General features: G+C 37.3%; 1 protein-coding gene across 1 annotated transcript in view; it reads left to right on the top strand.

Annotated features, from left to right (window-relative positions):
• EXOC2 (exocyst complex component 2) overlaps positions 1 to 14,468 on the top strand; it is a 274,184-nt gene that overhangs the window by 146,708 nt on the left and 113,008 nt on the right. Inside the window, exons 15-18 of the mRNA XM_044917676.1 lie at positions 9,984 to 10,049; positions 10,220 to 10,377; positions 10,788 to 10,909; positions 12,446 to 12,507. Of these exons, the coding sequence (XP_044773611.1) occupies positions 9,984 to 10,049; positions 10,220 to 10,377; positions 10,788 to 10,909; positions 12,446 to 12,507 (408 nt within the window). The remainder of the gene's footprint in view (positions 1 to 9,983; positions 10,050 to 10,219; positions 10,378 to 10,787; positions 10,910 to 12,445; positions 12,508 to 14,468) is intronic.

The raw sequence follows: 14,468 nt of genomic DNA, 5'->3' as shown, positions 1-14,468 counted from the left end.
TAAATAAGTCTCTTGTAGGCAGCATGTAGATGAGACTTTTTTTTTTTTGTATATTCTGACATCCTATGTCTTTTGATTGGAGCATTTAGTCCATTTATATTCAGAATTATTATTGATAGATACATATATAGTGCCATTTTATTGCCTGTTTTGTCGTCTTTTCTGGAGATTTTCTCTGTTCCTTTTTAGTCATTGTCAGTTTTGGTCTTTCCTTCCCACTCAACAAGTCCCCTTTAATATTTCTTGCAGGGCTGGTTTAGTGGTCATTAAGTCCTTTAGTTTTTGTTTGTCTGGGAAACTCCTTATCTCTCCTTCTTTCTAAATGATAACCCTTCTGGGTAGAGTATTCTTGGCTGCAGATATTTCCCATTCAGCACATTGAATATATCATGCCACTCTCTTCTGGTTTGCCAAGTTTCTTTGGAGAGATCTGCAGCTACCCTTATGGGTCTTCCCTTGTAAGTTAGGGACTTCTTTTGTCTTGCTGCTTTCAGGAGTTTTTCTCTAACAACTATATTGTACAAATTTAACTACAGTATATCTTGGTGTTGACCTGCTTTTGTTGATTTTTATGGAGAGTTCTGTCTCCTGAGTTTGGATGTCGGTATCCTTCCCTAGATTAGGGAAGTTTTCAGCTATTATTTCCTCATATAAACCTTCTGCCCACTTTTCTCTCTTTTCTTCTTCTGGGATTCCTATGATATGAATGTTTTTATGTTTGATTAATTCACTGAGTTCCCTAAATCTATTCTTGTGATCCATAATTCTCTCTTTTGTTTGGCTTCATTATTTTCCATTGTACTATTAGCTATATCACTTATTCGTTCCTCTGCTTCTTCTATCCTTATGGTCATTATATCCAGTCTGTTTTGAATCTCAGTTATTGCAGTTTTCATTTCTGTTTTTTTTTTTTAACTCTTTTATATCTGTGGTAAGAGTCTCCCTGATATCTTCCATGCTTTTCTCAAGCCCAGCAATTATGCTTATGACTGTTGCTTTAAATTCTGCATCAGGCATATACTTATATATCTCTTTTGATTTGATCTCTGCCTGTAACCATTTTTTGTTCTTTCTTTTGGGATGAATTCCTCTGTCTGTGTTTTGTGTAGGTCTCTTTTTCTGTATTAGAAAATCTTGTTGTATTTCCTGATCCTAGAGCCTTATGAAGAAGAGGTCATACAATGTCCAGGGCATGCTTCAGGGAGTGTCTCTGGTGTATGCTGCATACATTCTGCTACTGCGTTTGGAAGTGTTTGGACATTGGCCAGAGTGTGGTAAGTTTTAACTAGGTGTGCTCTGGTCTGCTTGTTAAATGAGACCTGATGCTATTTCCACTACAAGTGAAGTTTTCAGAACTCTATGGTTAGTTGACGTGATGTGTGCAGGGGGTTGTGCTGGTCTTCTAGGAAGGGGCCCGCTGCCCTGGTCCTTAGGCACATTTGCCTGAGAAAAGCAGTACCAGCAGAATGCAAGGGAATGGGACTTGGTGTAAGCAGGTTAGGCAGCCAGTGTTGGCATTGTGCTGTTGACTGAAGTTGGTTTATGCTGAGGGGTGGGGAGATAAATGGTGCCAGCCAGCTCCTTTGTCCCTAGAGAGGGGTCTCTATGCTTGCTGCTCTCAGGGAAGCACTCCCAGAAGAGTGAATAATTTCCTCTTGTGCATCCCAGGTGTTTTTCAGATCGCTGTTTTCTCTCTGTCTGTCTCCCAAGTTGCTTGCCTGCCTGGAGCAGCACAGTGCACTTTGGGTAATATCCCAGCCAAGCCTGCTGACTTTTAAAACTCCAGACTTTAAGGTCATGCTGTAGCGGGACCTGAGCTAGTCTTCTGGGGAAGGGTCTCGCTGCCCTGGGACAGATGCAGGTTTCACTGAGAAGGGCAGTCATGCTAGAGTGCAGAGGCGTGGGATTTGGAGCAAAGCAGGCTAAACAGCCAGTGTCCAGGTTTTCTGACCTCAGCAGGTGTCTCTGTGCCTATGCTGAGAGATGGGGGAAAGAAATGGCACTCTCCAGCTCTTTTGTCCCCCAAGAAGTATCTCTGTGAATGCCACCTCTCACAGATGTGCTCCAAGAAGAGTGAACAGTCTCTACCCCATGTACCTTATGTGATCCTCAGATTGTGCTGTCTGCCCTTGTCTGCTTGCCTGCCTTCTCTCAGGGAGTAGGGTCTCTATCTCAACCAAGCCCAGGGAGTAGGGTCTCTATCTCAACCAAGCCCACTGACCTTTGAACTCCAGTCTCTGAGCCCTACTGATTGCAGAAACTCACAAAAAGCCCCTCTCCAGCCCCTCTCATTTTCCCAGCTAATGGCTTTGGGGAAGTAATCTCCTTGTGCATTTCCCTGGTGTGCTCTTCTCTCTCTCTCTCTCCTTTCTCTGTGAGCAGGGCTCCTTCCCCTCTGCAGCACCCGTGATCCTTTTCTCCCCCAAATCACACCTCCACAATTCTTATCTTCCTTGATTTGGCCTCTTTTCTCCCTCTAACTGAGAAGTTTGTTCTGTCAGTCCTTGGGTTGATTGCTTGGGTATTCAGAATGATCTGATAGGTATCTAGTTGTATTTGAGGGACCAGGCAAGCCTAGGGTCCCCCTGGTATGCTGCCATCTTAGCTCCTCCCAATCCGAGGAAGTGAATGCTTTAATTTCAGTTTTTCTGGTGTCCTGAAAAAAGTTTTCTCAACATTTTGCTTTCAAACATGTCTCCATCCATTTGCATTTTCTTCCTCTCAGCTGCATGAGAGTTGTGTGGCTCTCTATGCTGAGGACAGGTTTGGGTTTCTTGCCCTCTGCCATGGTGTAGAACAGCCACGCAACCAGTAACGTGTCGTAACTTCCTCTTCCTGTCTGCTCTGTCTCTAATCCTGAGGGCTCGTGAGGACTGGAAAGGTTAGATGCTTCCATATCAGTGCCTTGACTGAATGTGTTCACAGCCCTCTTACAGAACACTAATTTTAGTGTTTTAATAGAAATGTCCAATATATATCACTTATTAGCTGCAACCTGAGGCAAATAACTTTACTACTCTATGCCTGGTTGCAAGGTCAGGTTTGGGAATTAAACAAGTTAATGTCAGTGAAGTGCTTATAACAGTGTCCAGCAGATAAATGAAAATTTACTCTTATTATTTGGAATAAATGTTTATTCCAGTATTTAAAACTTCATTGGCCTGGCACATAATAGGTGTTCAGGGAATAAAGTTTAGTAACATTAAGAAATAGCGGACTGTTGGGGCGCCTGGGTAGTGGCTCAGTCGGTTAAGCGTCTCCCTTTGGCTCAGGTCATGATCCCAGGGTCCTGAGATCAAGCCCCACATCGGGCTCCCTGCTCAGTGCAAAACCTACTTCTCGCTCTCCCTCTACGGCTCCCCTTGTTGTGTGCTCTCTCTCTCTGTCAAATAAATAAATAAAATCTTAAAAAAAAAAAATAGTGGACTGTTGAACTACTATAGTCATATTGAATAATGTCTAGACGGATATACTCATCAAAAGAACTAGTACCTTAGGAAATGGATTTTAAACCTAGTTATTTGTTTCCAGTCAAGTGTTTCTTCCTTCCAGATTGGTTGCTGTAGGTGGCCTATCACATAAGGATAGTAGTTGCCTTATCTTGAGTCTTTTTAGAGTTCATAAAATTCCTAAGCTTTTTATCTGGGATATTTTAGTGAAACATTAGTTGCACTGAGTTGGATATGCGTATGGTATTTCTACCTATCTGTATTTGTAAGCTTTTAAGAGTTTATAGTAATAATTATTAATAGAGTGTAATTCACTATATAGATTTGGACATGTTTTTAAACTAGTTATCCTCTATTAAAAAGCTAGAAAGACACTGAAGGGTAGTAGAAGGGAATGGAGGAGTTAGGAATGTGTGCCCACCATATCAAGCTACTTGTGAAATCCAGAAACTTAATTAAATTAAAATTGAGAAGAGTTCCAAGGCTTTGATAGTTGGTATTTAAGCTCATATAAGAGAGCTCTGTAATATTTAAACAAAATTTACTTGTAAGTTTTTTTCTAGTTATAGAATTATTTTGCTTTATTAAGAGCCCGTCCGTTAAAGATTTAGATGGAGTTTCCAACAGTTTAAAAAATAGTTCTTCAAACCAGTCATGCCCATGTGAAGTAACATATGTGAATCAAAACAGTGAAATCTAGCCGTTGGTCTTACCACAAAGTAGTTTTGGTCTGTGTGTGCAGGAAAGAGTTAAGGTTTTTAGTTAGCAAAATGATTAATAGTAGGTTGAGATCTCATCTTTGGATATATTTTAAATATTGTATAATTTGGAGTGAAAAATGTTAAAGCATCCAAATAATTTTTAAACATTAGTAATCAACATTTTTAAAAGTTGTATAACTCATAGTATGTAAATTAAAATGCACTTTATATTCCAAAATTAGATTTCCTTTTAAAAATAGGGCAACTGATATAGTTCAATATGTTGATAAGTAACTGCTTTTTAATTAACAATTTCAAGAGGTATGCCGTAAAACTAATTCCTGCCTTCTCCAATTTCTATATATTTGGAGACCAGTCTTTGAAGTTTATAAATTATTTTGTCTAGTAGATGTCATCATGCATTCATTAGCACCTGTTTAATGGGCAAAATTTGGTTTTGATTTTGATATGATGTTTTAAAAAATTGATCTTCACTCTTTGATTTAAAAGTATTTAGAACAAAAAGCTATGAAATAACTAGCCCGTTAAACAAGGCTACTATACACAAAGTTCAGTATTAGGTACTGTGACAGATAGAATTAGAAAAGCACCATCTGATATTGGTATACTTACAGTTTTATCCTGGCTTGACTCTTTATTGAGACAATTATGCCTTTATTTCAGAGCTCCATCCCTTTGTCCACAGCACACTAAACCAGCACTATGTTAGTCAGGGTTCAGAGAAATAGAAACAGGAGGATGTTGATTCTGCTTCCAACTGTGTGTATAAAGAGAAAAGATTTACAAAAGGAGTTTGGCTTACATGATTATAGAGGTTGACAAGTCCCAATATCTGTAGTCATCAAGTTGGAGGCCCAAGAATGCCCATGGTATAGTTCCAATCTGAAAGCCAAGAGGCTCGAGACCCAGGAAGTACCAGTGTCTCAGTTCAGTGTCCTCCTTCAAAGCAGTTAAGCAGGAGGAGTTCCCCCTTACTGGCAGGAGGGTCAGCCTTTTTTTGTTCTATTCAGGCCTTCCACTGATTGGATGGGTTCCACCCTCCTTAATGGGGGCAATCTGCTTCCCTTCGCCTACCAATTCAAATGTTAATCTCATCCAAAAACACTCTCACAGACATACCCAGAATAATGTTAAATGAATATCTGAGCACCCTATGGCCCACTCAAGTTAACATGTAGAATTAACCATCACAATGTCCTTAACTTAGATTTTGCAGTGTAGAATTCCAGTGTCATCCTGTGCCTCTTCACATCACAGTGGGTGCTGGGTTCCTCAGCAACATTTGAATTCTACACCTACAGGAGTCCTCCCAACTCCCAGTATTCACAGGAAATTCTTAAACCTCTGCTTATCCCTTTTGTTATCTTAAATCTCCAGGAGAAGCAGTGAGTCTGTTGGACTTCTCAGGAATATATCATAGGGTTATGCCTTGCAGATCTCCTTCAAAGGGTCAGTTAGCCATGTGGAGACCCAGGACTTCAAGTTTTTTAAAGACCTTGAAATTAACCTAGTAGTATTCAGGGCCATCATGCTTTCTGAAATATATCCCAGGAGGTCCTGAAGAACTCTAACCATGGGTGATTCTTCATTCACCAAATATTTATTGAATATCCTGAACACACTATGTGACAGGTACTGATACATGTGTATATACACACACACATACATGTGTGTACATGTAACACATACATACGTAAATTTAAAAATATATAAATATATAAAATAGTGACCAAGATAAATATGACCTCTCCCCTCCTGGAGAGACAGAACCAAAATCAATTTTTAAAAACTTTATCTTAAATTTTGCTAACAGGGGCGCCTGGGTGGCTCAGTCATTAAGCGTCTGCCTTCGGCTCAGGTCATGATCCCGGGGTCCTGGGATCGAGCCCCACATCGGGCTCTCTGCTCGGCCGGGAGCCTGCTTCTCCCTCTCCCACTCCCCCTGCTTGTGTTCCCTCTCTAGCTGTCTCTCTCTCTGTCAAATAAATAAAAAATAAAATCTTAAAAAAATAAATAAATAAAATAAATAAAAATAAATTTTGCTAACAGCTATAAAAGAAACAAATAGTGTTCTAAGATGGGATGGAGGTCAGGGAAGATCTCTCTGAGGAGATGACATTGAAACCAAAACTTGAAGCATGAGAAGGAAACAGCCACACAAGGAATCGGGGAGAAGAATGTATTAGGAAGAGACAACAGCACATTACAAAACCAAGGAAGGGAGCTTGGCATATTTGAAAAACAGGAAGAAGGTCAAAACATTCAGAGTAGGGGCGCCTGGGTGGCTCAGTTGGTTAGGCGACTGCCTTCAGCTCAGGTCATGATCCTGGAGTCCCGGGATCGAGTCCCGCATCGGGCTCCCTGCTCGGCGGGGGGTCTGCTTCTCCCTCTGACCCTCCTCCCTCTCATGCTCTCTGTCTCTCATTCTCTCTCTCAAATAAATAAATAAAATCTTAAAAAAAAAAAATTAAAAAAAAAAACATTCAGAGTATACTGAGCGGTGGGCTTAGGGTATCAGGAGAAGCAGGAGATGAGGCTAGAGGAGGAAGCAGGGACCAACTGACAGGGCTTCATTACAGACCATGGTAAGGAATGTGTATTCCAAGTATGGTGGGAAGCCACAGATAGACTCTAACTGGTGGAGTAATCTGATCAGAGTTTTGGTGTTAAAAAAGACCACTCTGGTTACCTGTTCAAGAATGAATTGGCAGGGAACAAAAGTCAGAGTGGGTAAACTATTAAAGCCGTCTGGGCAGGAAATGATGGTGTTTGGGTTAAGGTTTTGTTAGTGGAGTTGGAGAGAAAATGATAGATTTTGTTTGTATTTTGGAAGTAGTGTTGACCAGACTTACTGATGGATCGATCAGATGAGTAGGATGAGGACAAGAATTAACATAGAGCTACCAAATGGACTCTCAAATGAGTAGGTGTGCCATTTACAAAGCCAGATGGACTTTTTGAAGAACATGCTTGGAGGAAAATACCAGTTTTCTACTTTTAATGTATTGAGTTTGAGATTACTGTGAATTATTCAAGAAGAGACATGAAGTAGACAATCCGAAATTCAAATCTGGGCTTCAAAGGAAAGATTAGGGCTGGAGATATAAATTTGGAAGTGTGACATTGTGATTTATAATAAGAAATATATGTGGTCTTCTGGTTCTGGGCACAGAGCTCCTAAAACCCTGGGAATTTCTTCAAGTGAGGAGTGGGAAAGGTCTTTTGTTACGTTAATGATGTGACTTTTGTCTTCACCTAAGGATGAGGGTGCTAATTGCTTGGATCACCAACCATGTGATTAGAGGGTTGGAATTTACAGTCTAACCCTCAGACCTCTAGGGAGAGGAGTGGAGCTGGAGGTTGAATCAGTTGCCAGTGGCCAGTGATTTAATCAATCATGCCTATGTAATGAAACTTCCATAAAAAGCCAAAGGACAGGGTTCAGAGAACTTCCAGGTTGATGAATGTGTGGAGATACAGGGAGAGTGGCTTGCCTGGAGAGGGCATGGAAGCTCTGCACCCTTTTCTCATACTTTGCCCTATGCATCTCTTCCACCTGGCCATTTCTGAGTTTTATCCTTTTATAATAAACTGGTAATCTAGTGGGTAAACACATTTCCTAGTTCTGTGAGCTGTTGTAACAAATTACTTGAACCCATGCAGGGAATTATAGGAACCTCCAATCTGTAGCCAATAGGTCAGAAGCATAGGTGACAACCTGGTCTTGAGATTGGCATCTACATGTGTGTTGGGGGGGCGTTGCAAATCTTGTAGGACTGAGCCTTTAGCTTGTGGGATCTAACGTTATCTCCAGGTAGATTGTGTTAGAATTGAGTTGAATTGTTGGGCTACCCACCTGGTGTCTGGAGAATTCCTTGTTTTTGAGGGGAAACTCCTCCCCCTACACACACATGTTGGAATTGAGTGCAGAATCCAAAATAGGAAGGCACTAGATAGAAATGATATTTGAAGCCTTGAGAATAAATTAGAGTGTATAGAGAAAAAAAGTGCCTAAGACTAAGACCTGACGAACGACATTACTTAGAGAATAGCTAATTAATTTATCACCTCAGTGAACCTGGGGCCATTCATTTGCTTTTCTACACGTAGGCCACTATATTGCCTAAAGTGTTACTTTGAATCAGAACATCACACTTTGACAGAAACAGAAAGTAGGCTAACAGACAGTCAGGGCCAGTTGGACTTACCTGAGTGGTCATGACTCAGATGGGAGTCACTCTTGACATCTCTCCTTTCTCACTGAAACACCCAGTAGAATTGCCAGGTTCAGTCACCTCTGCCTTGGAAGCCTGTAGCTAAGCCATCTACATGAGTTCATGCTCCACCTCCTTTTGCCTAATACGCTGTGATTGCTCACCTGGGTGAGTGTAGTATCCTTCTAACTGGCTGTGCTCCTAATATCAGCCCCTCCAGTCACTTCTCACTGTTGCTTTAAAACACTTCAGTTACTTCTCATTTGTCTTAAAAATAAAGGGACAAAAACATCAGCTTCTAAGTGAAATCCTCATGTACAAAGAATTTTGAGTGTTGTTGCCTAATGAATTTAGGAATTTGCTTATTGACTTATTACTGAGGTGAATTTCAGGTTTAGTTTTTTCAACAATTAAACTTCGATTCTGTAAAAGCAAAAGTGCGTTTCTGCAAAGAAAAAAATGATAAAAGCAATATAGTTCAATATAAAATTATAAAATAAATGTAAATTAGAGCCTGAAGAGGTATGTATATATGTGTGTGTTGACCACTTTTTATCAGGTATGCCTGATGTTTTTGTTCTTACCCTTCTTTTGCTCATTCATGTTAGTAATGCTCATCATAATAATGAACTCTATACACTGTTTCTCTAGCTTATACCAAAAATATATATAACATTATTTGTATTTTAAAATTAGCTTGAAGTCAGTTGTTGTTAACTTGAAAGTTCTCTTGACATGTCTCTATCCAATAATTTCATAAGCATTTTAACTTTAAAGGATAATTTCGTATTATGTTAGTGAACTATCAGAATTTTCTTTTTCATCATACCATTTTATTATTATTTTTTTATTTGGAAAGTTTTCTAAGCTTACCCTTCTTAGGCATTTTATATGGTAATATTTAGCTGTTAGAAAATTTGGGAGTAAAAAGTTAACTGAAATCCAGTTGAATAGATTTCTCTTTTAATCAATGTAGTATTCCACATATTACTTTAAGGAGAAAGAAGTATCAAAGGAAAATATGGCTAGCAGTAAACAGATAAAAATTTAATTCTAGAATATATTCTCCCCTAAATTAGACTATAAAATCCCTGAAAGAGTAGTGATTTATAATTTTTTAAAAATAAATGCCAAATATAATGGTTATTTATAAATGTTTAAGGGAAGGGAATGGATAGCCTAAGATTCCTAGACATTAATCCAGAGTTTACTCTTCCTTTTGTTTCTATACTAGCTAATGAGAAATAGTATTGAGAAGGTTAATCGTGGGTATGATTTAGGTTTAACCATATACAGTTATTGATGAACATGGCACATGAAATTCACCTACAAAAAAGGCAATTTCAACTTAATTCTTAGGCTTATTTATGGAATGGAAATTGTACTTAAAGGTTTTAAGAAAATGAATAACTTCCTTTTGGAATAAGAAAGTTTTTCTAATTAAGTCTGTTTTTAAATCAGAAACTTAGATTATGTCTTAAACATTCAGTCAAGTTACAACCATATCTTATGCTCTCTTTATATACAACTGCTAAGGCATTTCTTGTTTTTATCTGAAGACAACTAATATATTTGATTTTGCTTTTTTAATTTTTAAGACTGCAGAGAAATCAGGCCAAATTGAAAGATCAAAGAATGTAAGGCAAAGACAAAATGATTTTAAGGTAAGTTAAGGGTAAGTATGTAGACTTTTTCACAGGATAAGGTTTTCTCAACCTAAGTTACTAGAAAACTATCTACATTCAAACTATTCATCACTGTTCAGGCTGATTCCTTTAGTTGATTTAATCAAATTAATGACTTTTAATGCAGTTTTACTTTCATCATTGTCTAGAAAATGATTCAAGAAGTAATGCAGTGTCTTGTGAAGTTGATCCGTGGAGCCCTCCTCCCACTCAGCATCCCAGAGTGTGGAGTGAGGCAGTATGGAGGCTGGGAAGTGAAGTCTGAGCTCTCAGGACAGTGGCTTGCTCATGTCATCCAGACCATAAGGTAAATATGGACACATTCTTCTGAAAACAGGTAAAAATTTTTTTGTCTTTTTGAAAAAAAAGAAAAAAACAAACCCACAACGCATTCAGTTTGGGATATGATTTTTTAACATAGTCAACAAAGAATTTTACTCTTCTTGCCTCCAGTATTTCCTCTCTATCATATAGCACCTAAACTCCTAAACCTTCCTGGTGCTTATGTTTGATGAGAATGTCATACTGAATGTGCATCTTTTTTATTGTTTAATTCAGTGTTACTGCTGTATTATAATTCCTGTTATGGTTTTACTTTCCCCTTGCTTTCAATATAATATTGTAACTTACAACCTCCATAGGCTAGCCAAACTGATGACAGGAATTGCTTCAAGATCCCACTCTGCTCACTTTTGTTTTGTTGTGGCTCTTTCACAGGCTTACTTATGAATCGTTGACTGCCCTTGAAATTCCTAATGACATGTTACAGACTATCCAGGATCTCATTTTGGATCTCCGAGTACGTTGTGTGATGGTCACATTGCAACACACAGCAGAAGGTATGTTAAGAAAAATTGATGACATTTGCTAGACAACAATTATCTGAATATGCCACCTCTTTCTAGCTTCTAGTCCTTGAAAATGAGAAAATTACTTTTATGGAAATTTAGTATTTTAGATCACAAATAGCTGCTCAATAGAATTTTTTTTCCTTTTTTGAATAGCTTTCCAAATCTATTTACCTGAGATGCCAGACCATGCATAAACCACTTAAAAATATTTCAGGATATAAGAACATCCTTATGGCACATGTTAAGTAGAAAAAGTATAGTATAAAATATAAAGTATGAATCCAATTTTGAAAATATGTATATTTTATTTTATTTATTTATTTTTTAAAGATTTTATCTATTTATTGTCAGAGAGGGAGAGAGTAGCAGGCAGAGGGAGAAGCAGGCTCCCGCTGAGTAAGGAGCCCGATGTGAGACTCGATCCCAGGACCCTGGGATCATGACCTGAGCCGAAGGCAGACACTTAACTGACTGAGCCACCCATACGGGCGTCCCTGTATGTATATTTTAAATATTTAGAAATATCAGTGTAAAATCAGAAGAAAGACTAACAGTGGTTTTCTGTATAGTAGAAATTTTAAGTGATGCTTGTTTTTTTATACCTTTTAGAATTTTCAGGATTTTGTACATACAATCATAAAAAGCAGGGTTATCTTTACAAAGCAGCCTTTAGATATTAAATATTTTCAAAGACAATTAAGAACATCATTATAAATTACATAAGCCATAACTATCTGTCACCAAGACTTTTTAAGTAAGAAGGTCACATCTTGGGGCACCTAGGTGGCTCAGTCGGTTAAGCATCCAACTCTTGGTTTCGGCTCAGGTAATGATCTCTCAGTTGTGGGATCGAGTCTAACGTTGGCTCTGTGCTCAGTATGGAGTCTGCTTCAGATTCTCTCTCCTCCTCCCTCTCACCTGTGCTCTCTCTCTCTCAAATAAATAAATAAAATCTTAAAAAAGAAAAGGTCACATCTCTACAGAATTGGTGACTAAATATACTGTGTCAACAGAAAGGGAATAGAATCCAGGTGAAAAACAGCAGTGTCCTCTGAATTCACCTGCTCCCCCCAGGGATCTGACACAGCCTGAAATGCTAAAGGTTTGGATGGATAGCATTCCTTTGCCAATCATCAGAAGTGTCTACGATTAAAACAGAATTTTTAATCAGATATTTTAGGAAAAAAAATTTTGTAGTTTATTTTGTACATGCTGAATATTTTCAAGAGTGCTTTGAATAAGTAATAAACCATTATCTAAAGTTGTCATTAAGCCTAGCCTAGCAGTCTCCAAATTGAGCTAAATTTATTTACATTAATGTTTTATGGAAACAGTCCAGAAAACAATACACATTTAAATCCTTGATCTACCAGAATTATATTTTATACTTATTACCTATTTTTTCATTTTTTTACAAACCCAAATAAAACAATGAAAAACCATAACCTTTATAGATTTTTATCTCTATAAAATTCAATGCGATAATTATAATAAAAAGTACGTGTGTGCTTATTTTCTCTGTAGAAATAAAGAGGTTAGCTGAAAAGGAAGACTGGATTATCGATAATGAAGGACTGACTTCTCTTGTAAGTTTATATTCTTTTCAGTGGTTAATCATTAGTGTATATTGTATTCAAAAATAATTTGTTTTATTAATAAGCATATATTCTTTGCATTGTAATTCTGAATAATTTCTGAAAATAGAAAAATAAACTTCTTGAAGTTTTCCTTTTCAGAGTCATTTTTGCTTAACACAAAAACAAATATTTAAAAATTAATAAAAACTGGATTTCTTTTAGAGTGCTCTTTCTTCATCATGTGTCACTTGTTTGTTTGCATTACGTTTTAAAATAGATTGTGCTTCATTCTAAGTTACCCAGTAACTTGAATTTTTTAGAAAAACAGAATAGAAAGAAATGCTAATGTCGGCCCCTAAGCCAAAACAAAACAAAAGAAACAATAACAGCAAACCTCTCCAGATATATACATAGTTAAGCAGGCAATTATAACATGGCATATTCGTTTTAGAGTCATCATCTGTTCAGGTGGGACTTTTAGATTTTCAAAATACTTTTGAAAATAGTTTTCATGATATACCATGTTGTCACATCTGTTTCATGGATTCCCACAGTGATCTTGTAGGTGGGTGTATCAGTTAAATTGACATTCAGATGCTAAAACATCGAGGTCCTGTAGACAAGATGGGCATTTCTTTTTTCTCTAACATTAAAGAAATTAGGACTTGTGTGGCAGCTTAGTCATTCAGTCAGTACGCAGGGCTCCTTCTGACTTTCTTCTTTGTGTTCCTTATTGTGGCTTCTGTCTCAGGATGGCCTCATGATTACAAGAAGGCCACTGTAGTTCCAAGCACCACGGCCTTATTCCTGTCACGGGAAAAGTCCAGCACTTTCTCAAGAGCCACAGCTGGCCATTCTTCCTACATCTAATTGACTAGAATTTATTCACATGCCCATCCCTGTCTACTGTGGAGGCTCGGAAAATGCAGTTTTTTTTAGCAGAGCACATTGTTAATCCCAACCGTTTCTGTTTTACCTTAGTAAGAAAAATGGAGAAAATACATCTGGGGGAGGCAGTTAGGTTTCTGCCTATTTAGTAGATGAGGAAACTAGAATAAAACGGTTTTTGACTTGCCAAAATTTACAAAATAGTGGTGAATGAGGTTGTTGAAAGGCAGTGACCTCATGTAATGATATTTCTTCATTTCCTCAAATTGCTAAACTTTTTTTTTTTAATTGGTATACTTCTTATTGATAGTCTTTCTTAGGGAATTTTTGACAAGTTGAATTCTTTTCTCCTATTCCTCTGAAGTACACTAAAATGTACCTTACTTTATATAACAATATGGTTTAGAATAGCAGTGCTTACTTAGAAATTTTTGTAAATTAAATCATAATTAACATTAGGGAAATTTATTATTTTTAATAAATCTATAATTATATTTTAAAGGATTTTAATAAAAATTAGCTTTAGTTTATTTGACTTATTCTACTTTTCATAATTATTTGTGCTTAAATACAAACTATCCTATAACTAATTCTGTTGTACTAAATACTTAGAGAAAAGAGAGGTGGAGTAGACCTTCACGGTTCAATACAGCAGTCATTTGAGACATGGCTTGTGTAAAATACATACCAGATTTCAAAGACTCACTACACAAAGAATGTAAACTATCTCAACTTTTTATACTGATTACATGTTGAAATAATATTTTGTCATATTGCATTGCATGAATTATATTAAAATTAATTTTTTTCTTTTAATTTTCTTAATGTGTTTACTAGAAACTCTAAAATTATATATGTGACTTATGTTTGTGGCTCACATTATACTTCTTTTAGACAGTGCTGTTGTAGAGGAAAATGTGCTACACTGGGTTTAGAATCATAATCTGGTTTAATCCTTAGTTCTGTCACATAATAGTCATGCAATTTTTTTTTTTTTTTAAGTTTATTTATTTGATCTCTATACCTAACATGGGCCTTGAACTCACAACCCTGAGATCAAGAGTTGCATGCTCTTCTGACTG

The sequence above is a fragment of the Neomonachus schauinslandi genome, chromosome 8, assembly GCF_002201575.2.
Source record: "Neomonachus schauinslandi chromosome 8, ASM220157v2, whole genome shotgun sequence".
Taxonomy (NCBI): domain Eukaryota; kingdom Metazoa; phylum Chordata; class Mammalia; order Carnivora; family Phocidae; genus Neomonachus; species Neomonachus schauinslandi.
The sequence above is the reverse complement of the archived record's forward strand: the minus strand, read 5'-3'. Positions and strand labels throughout refer to the sequence as shown.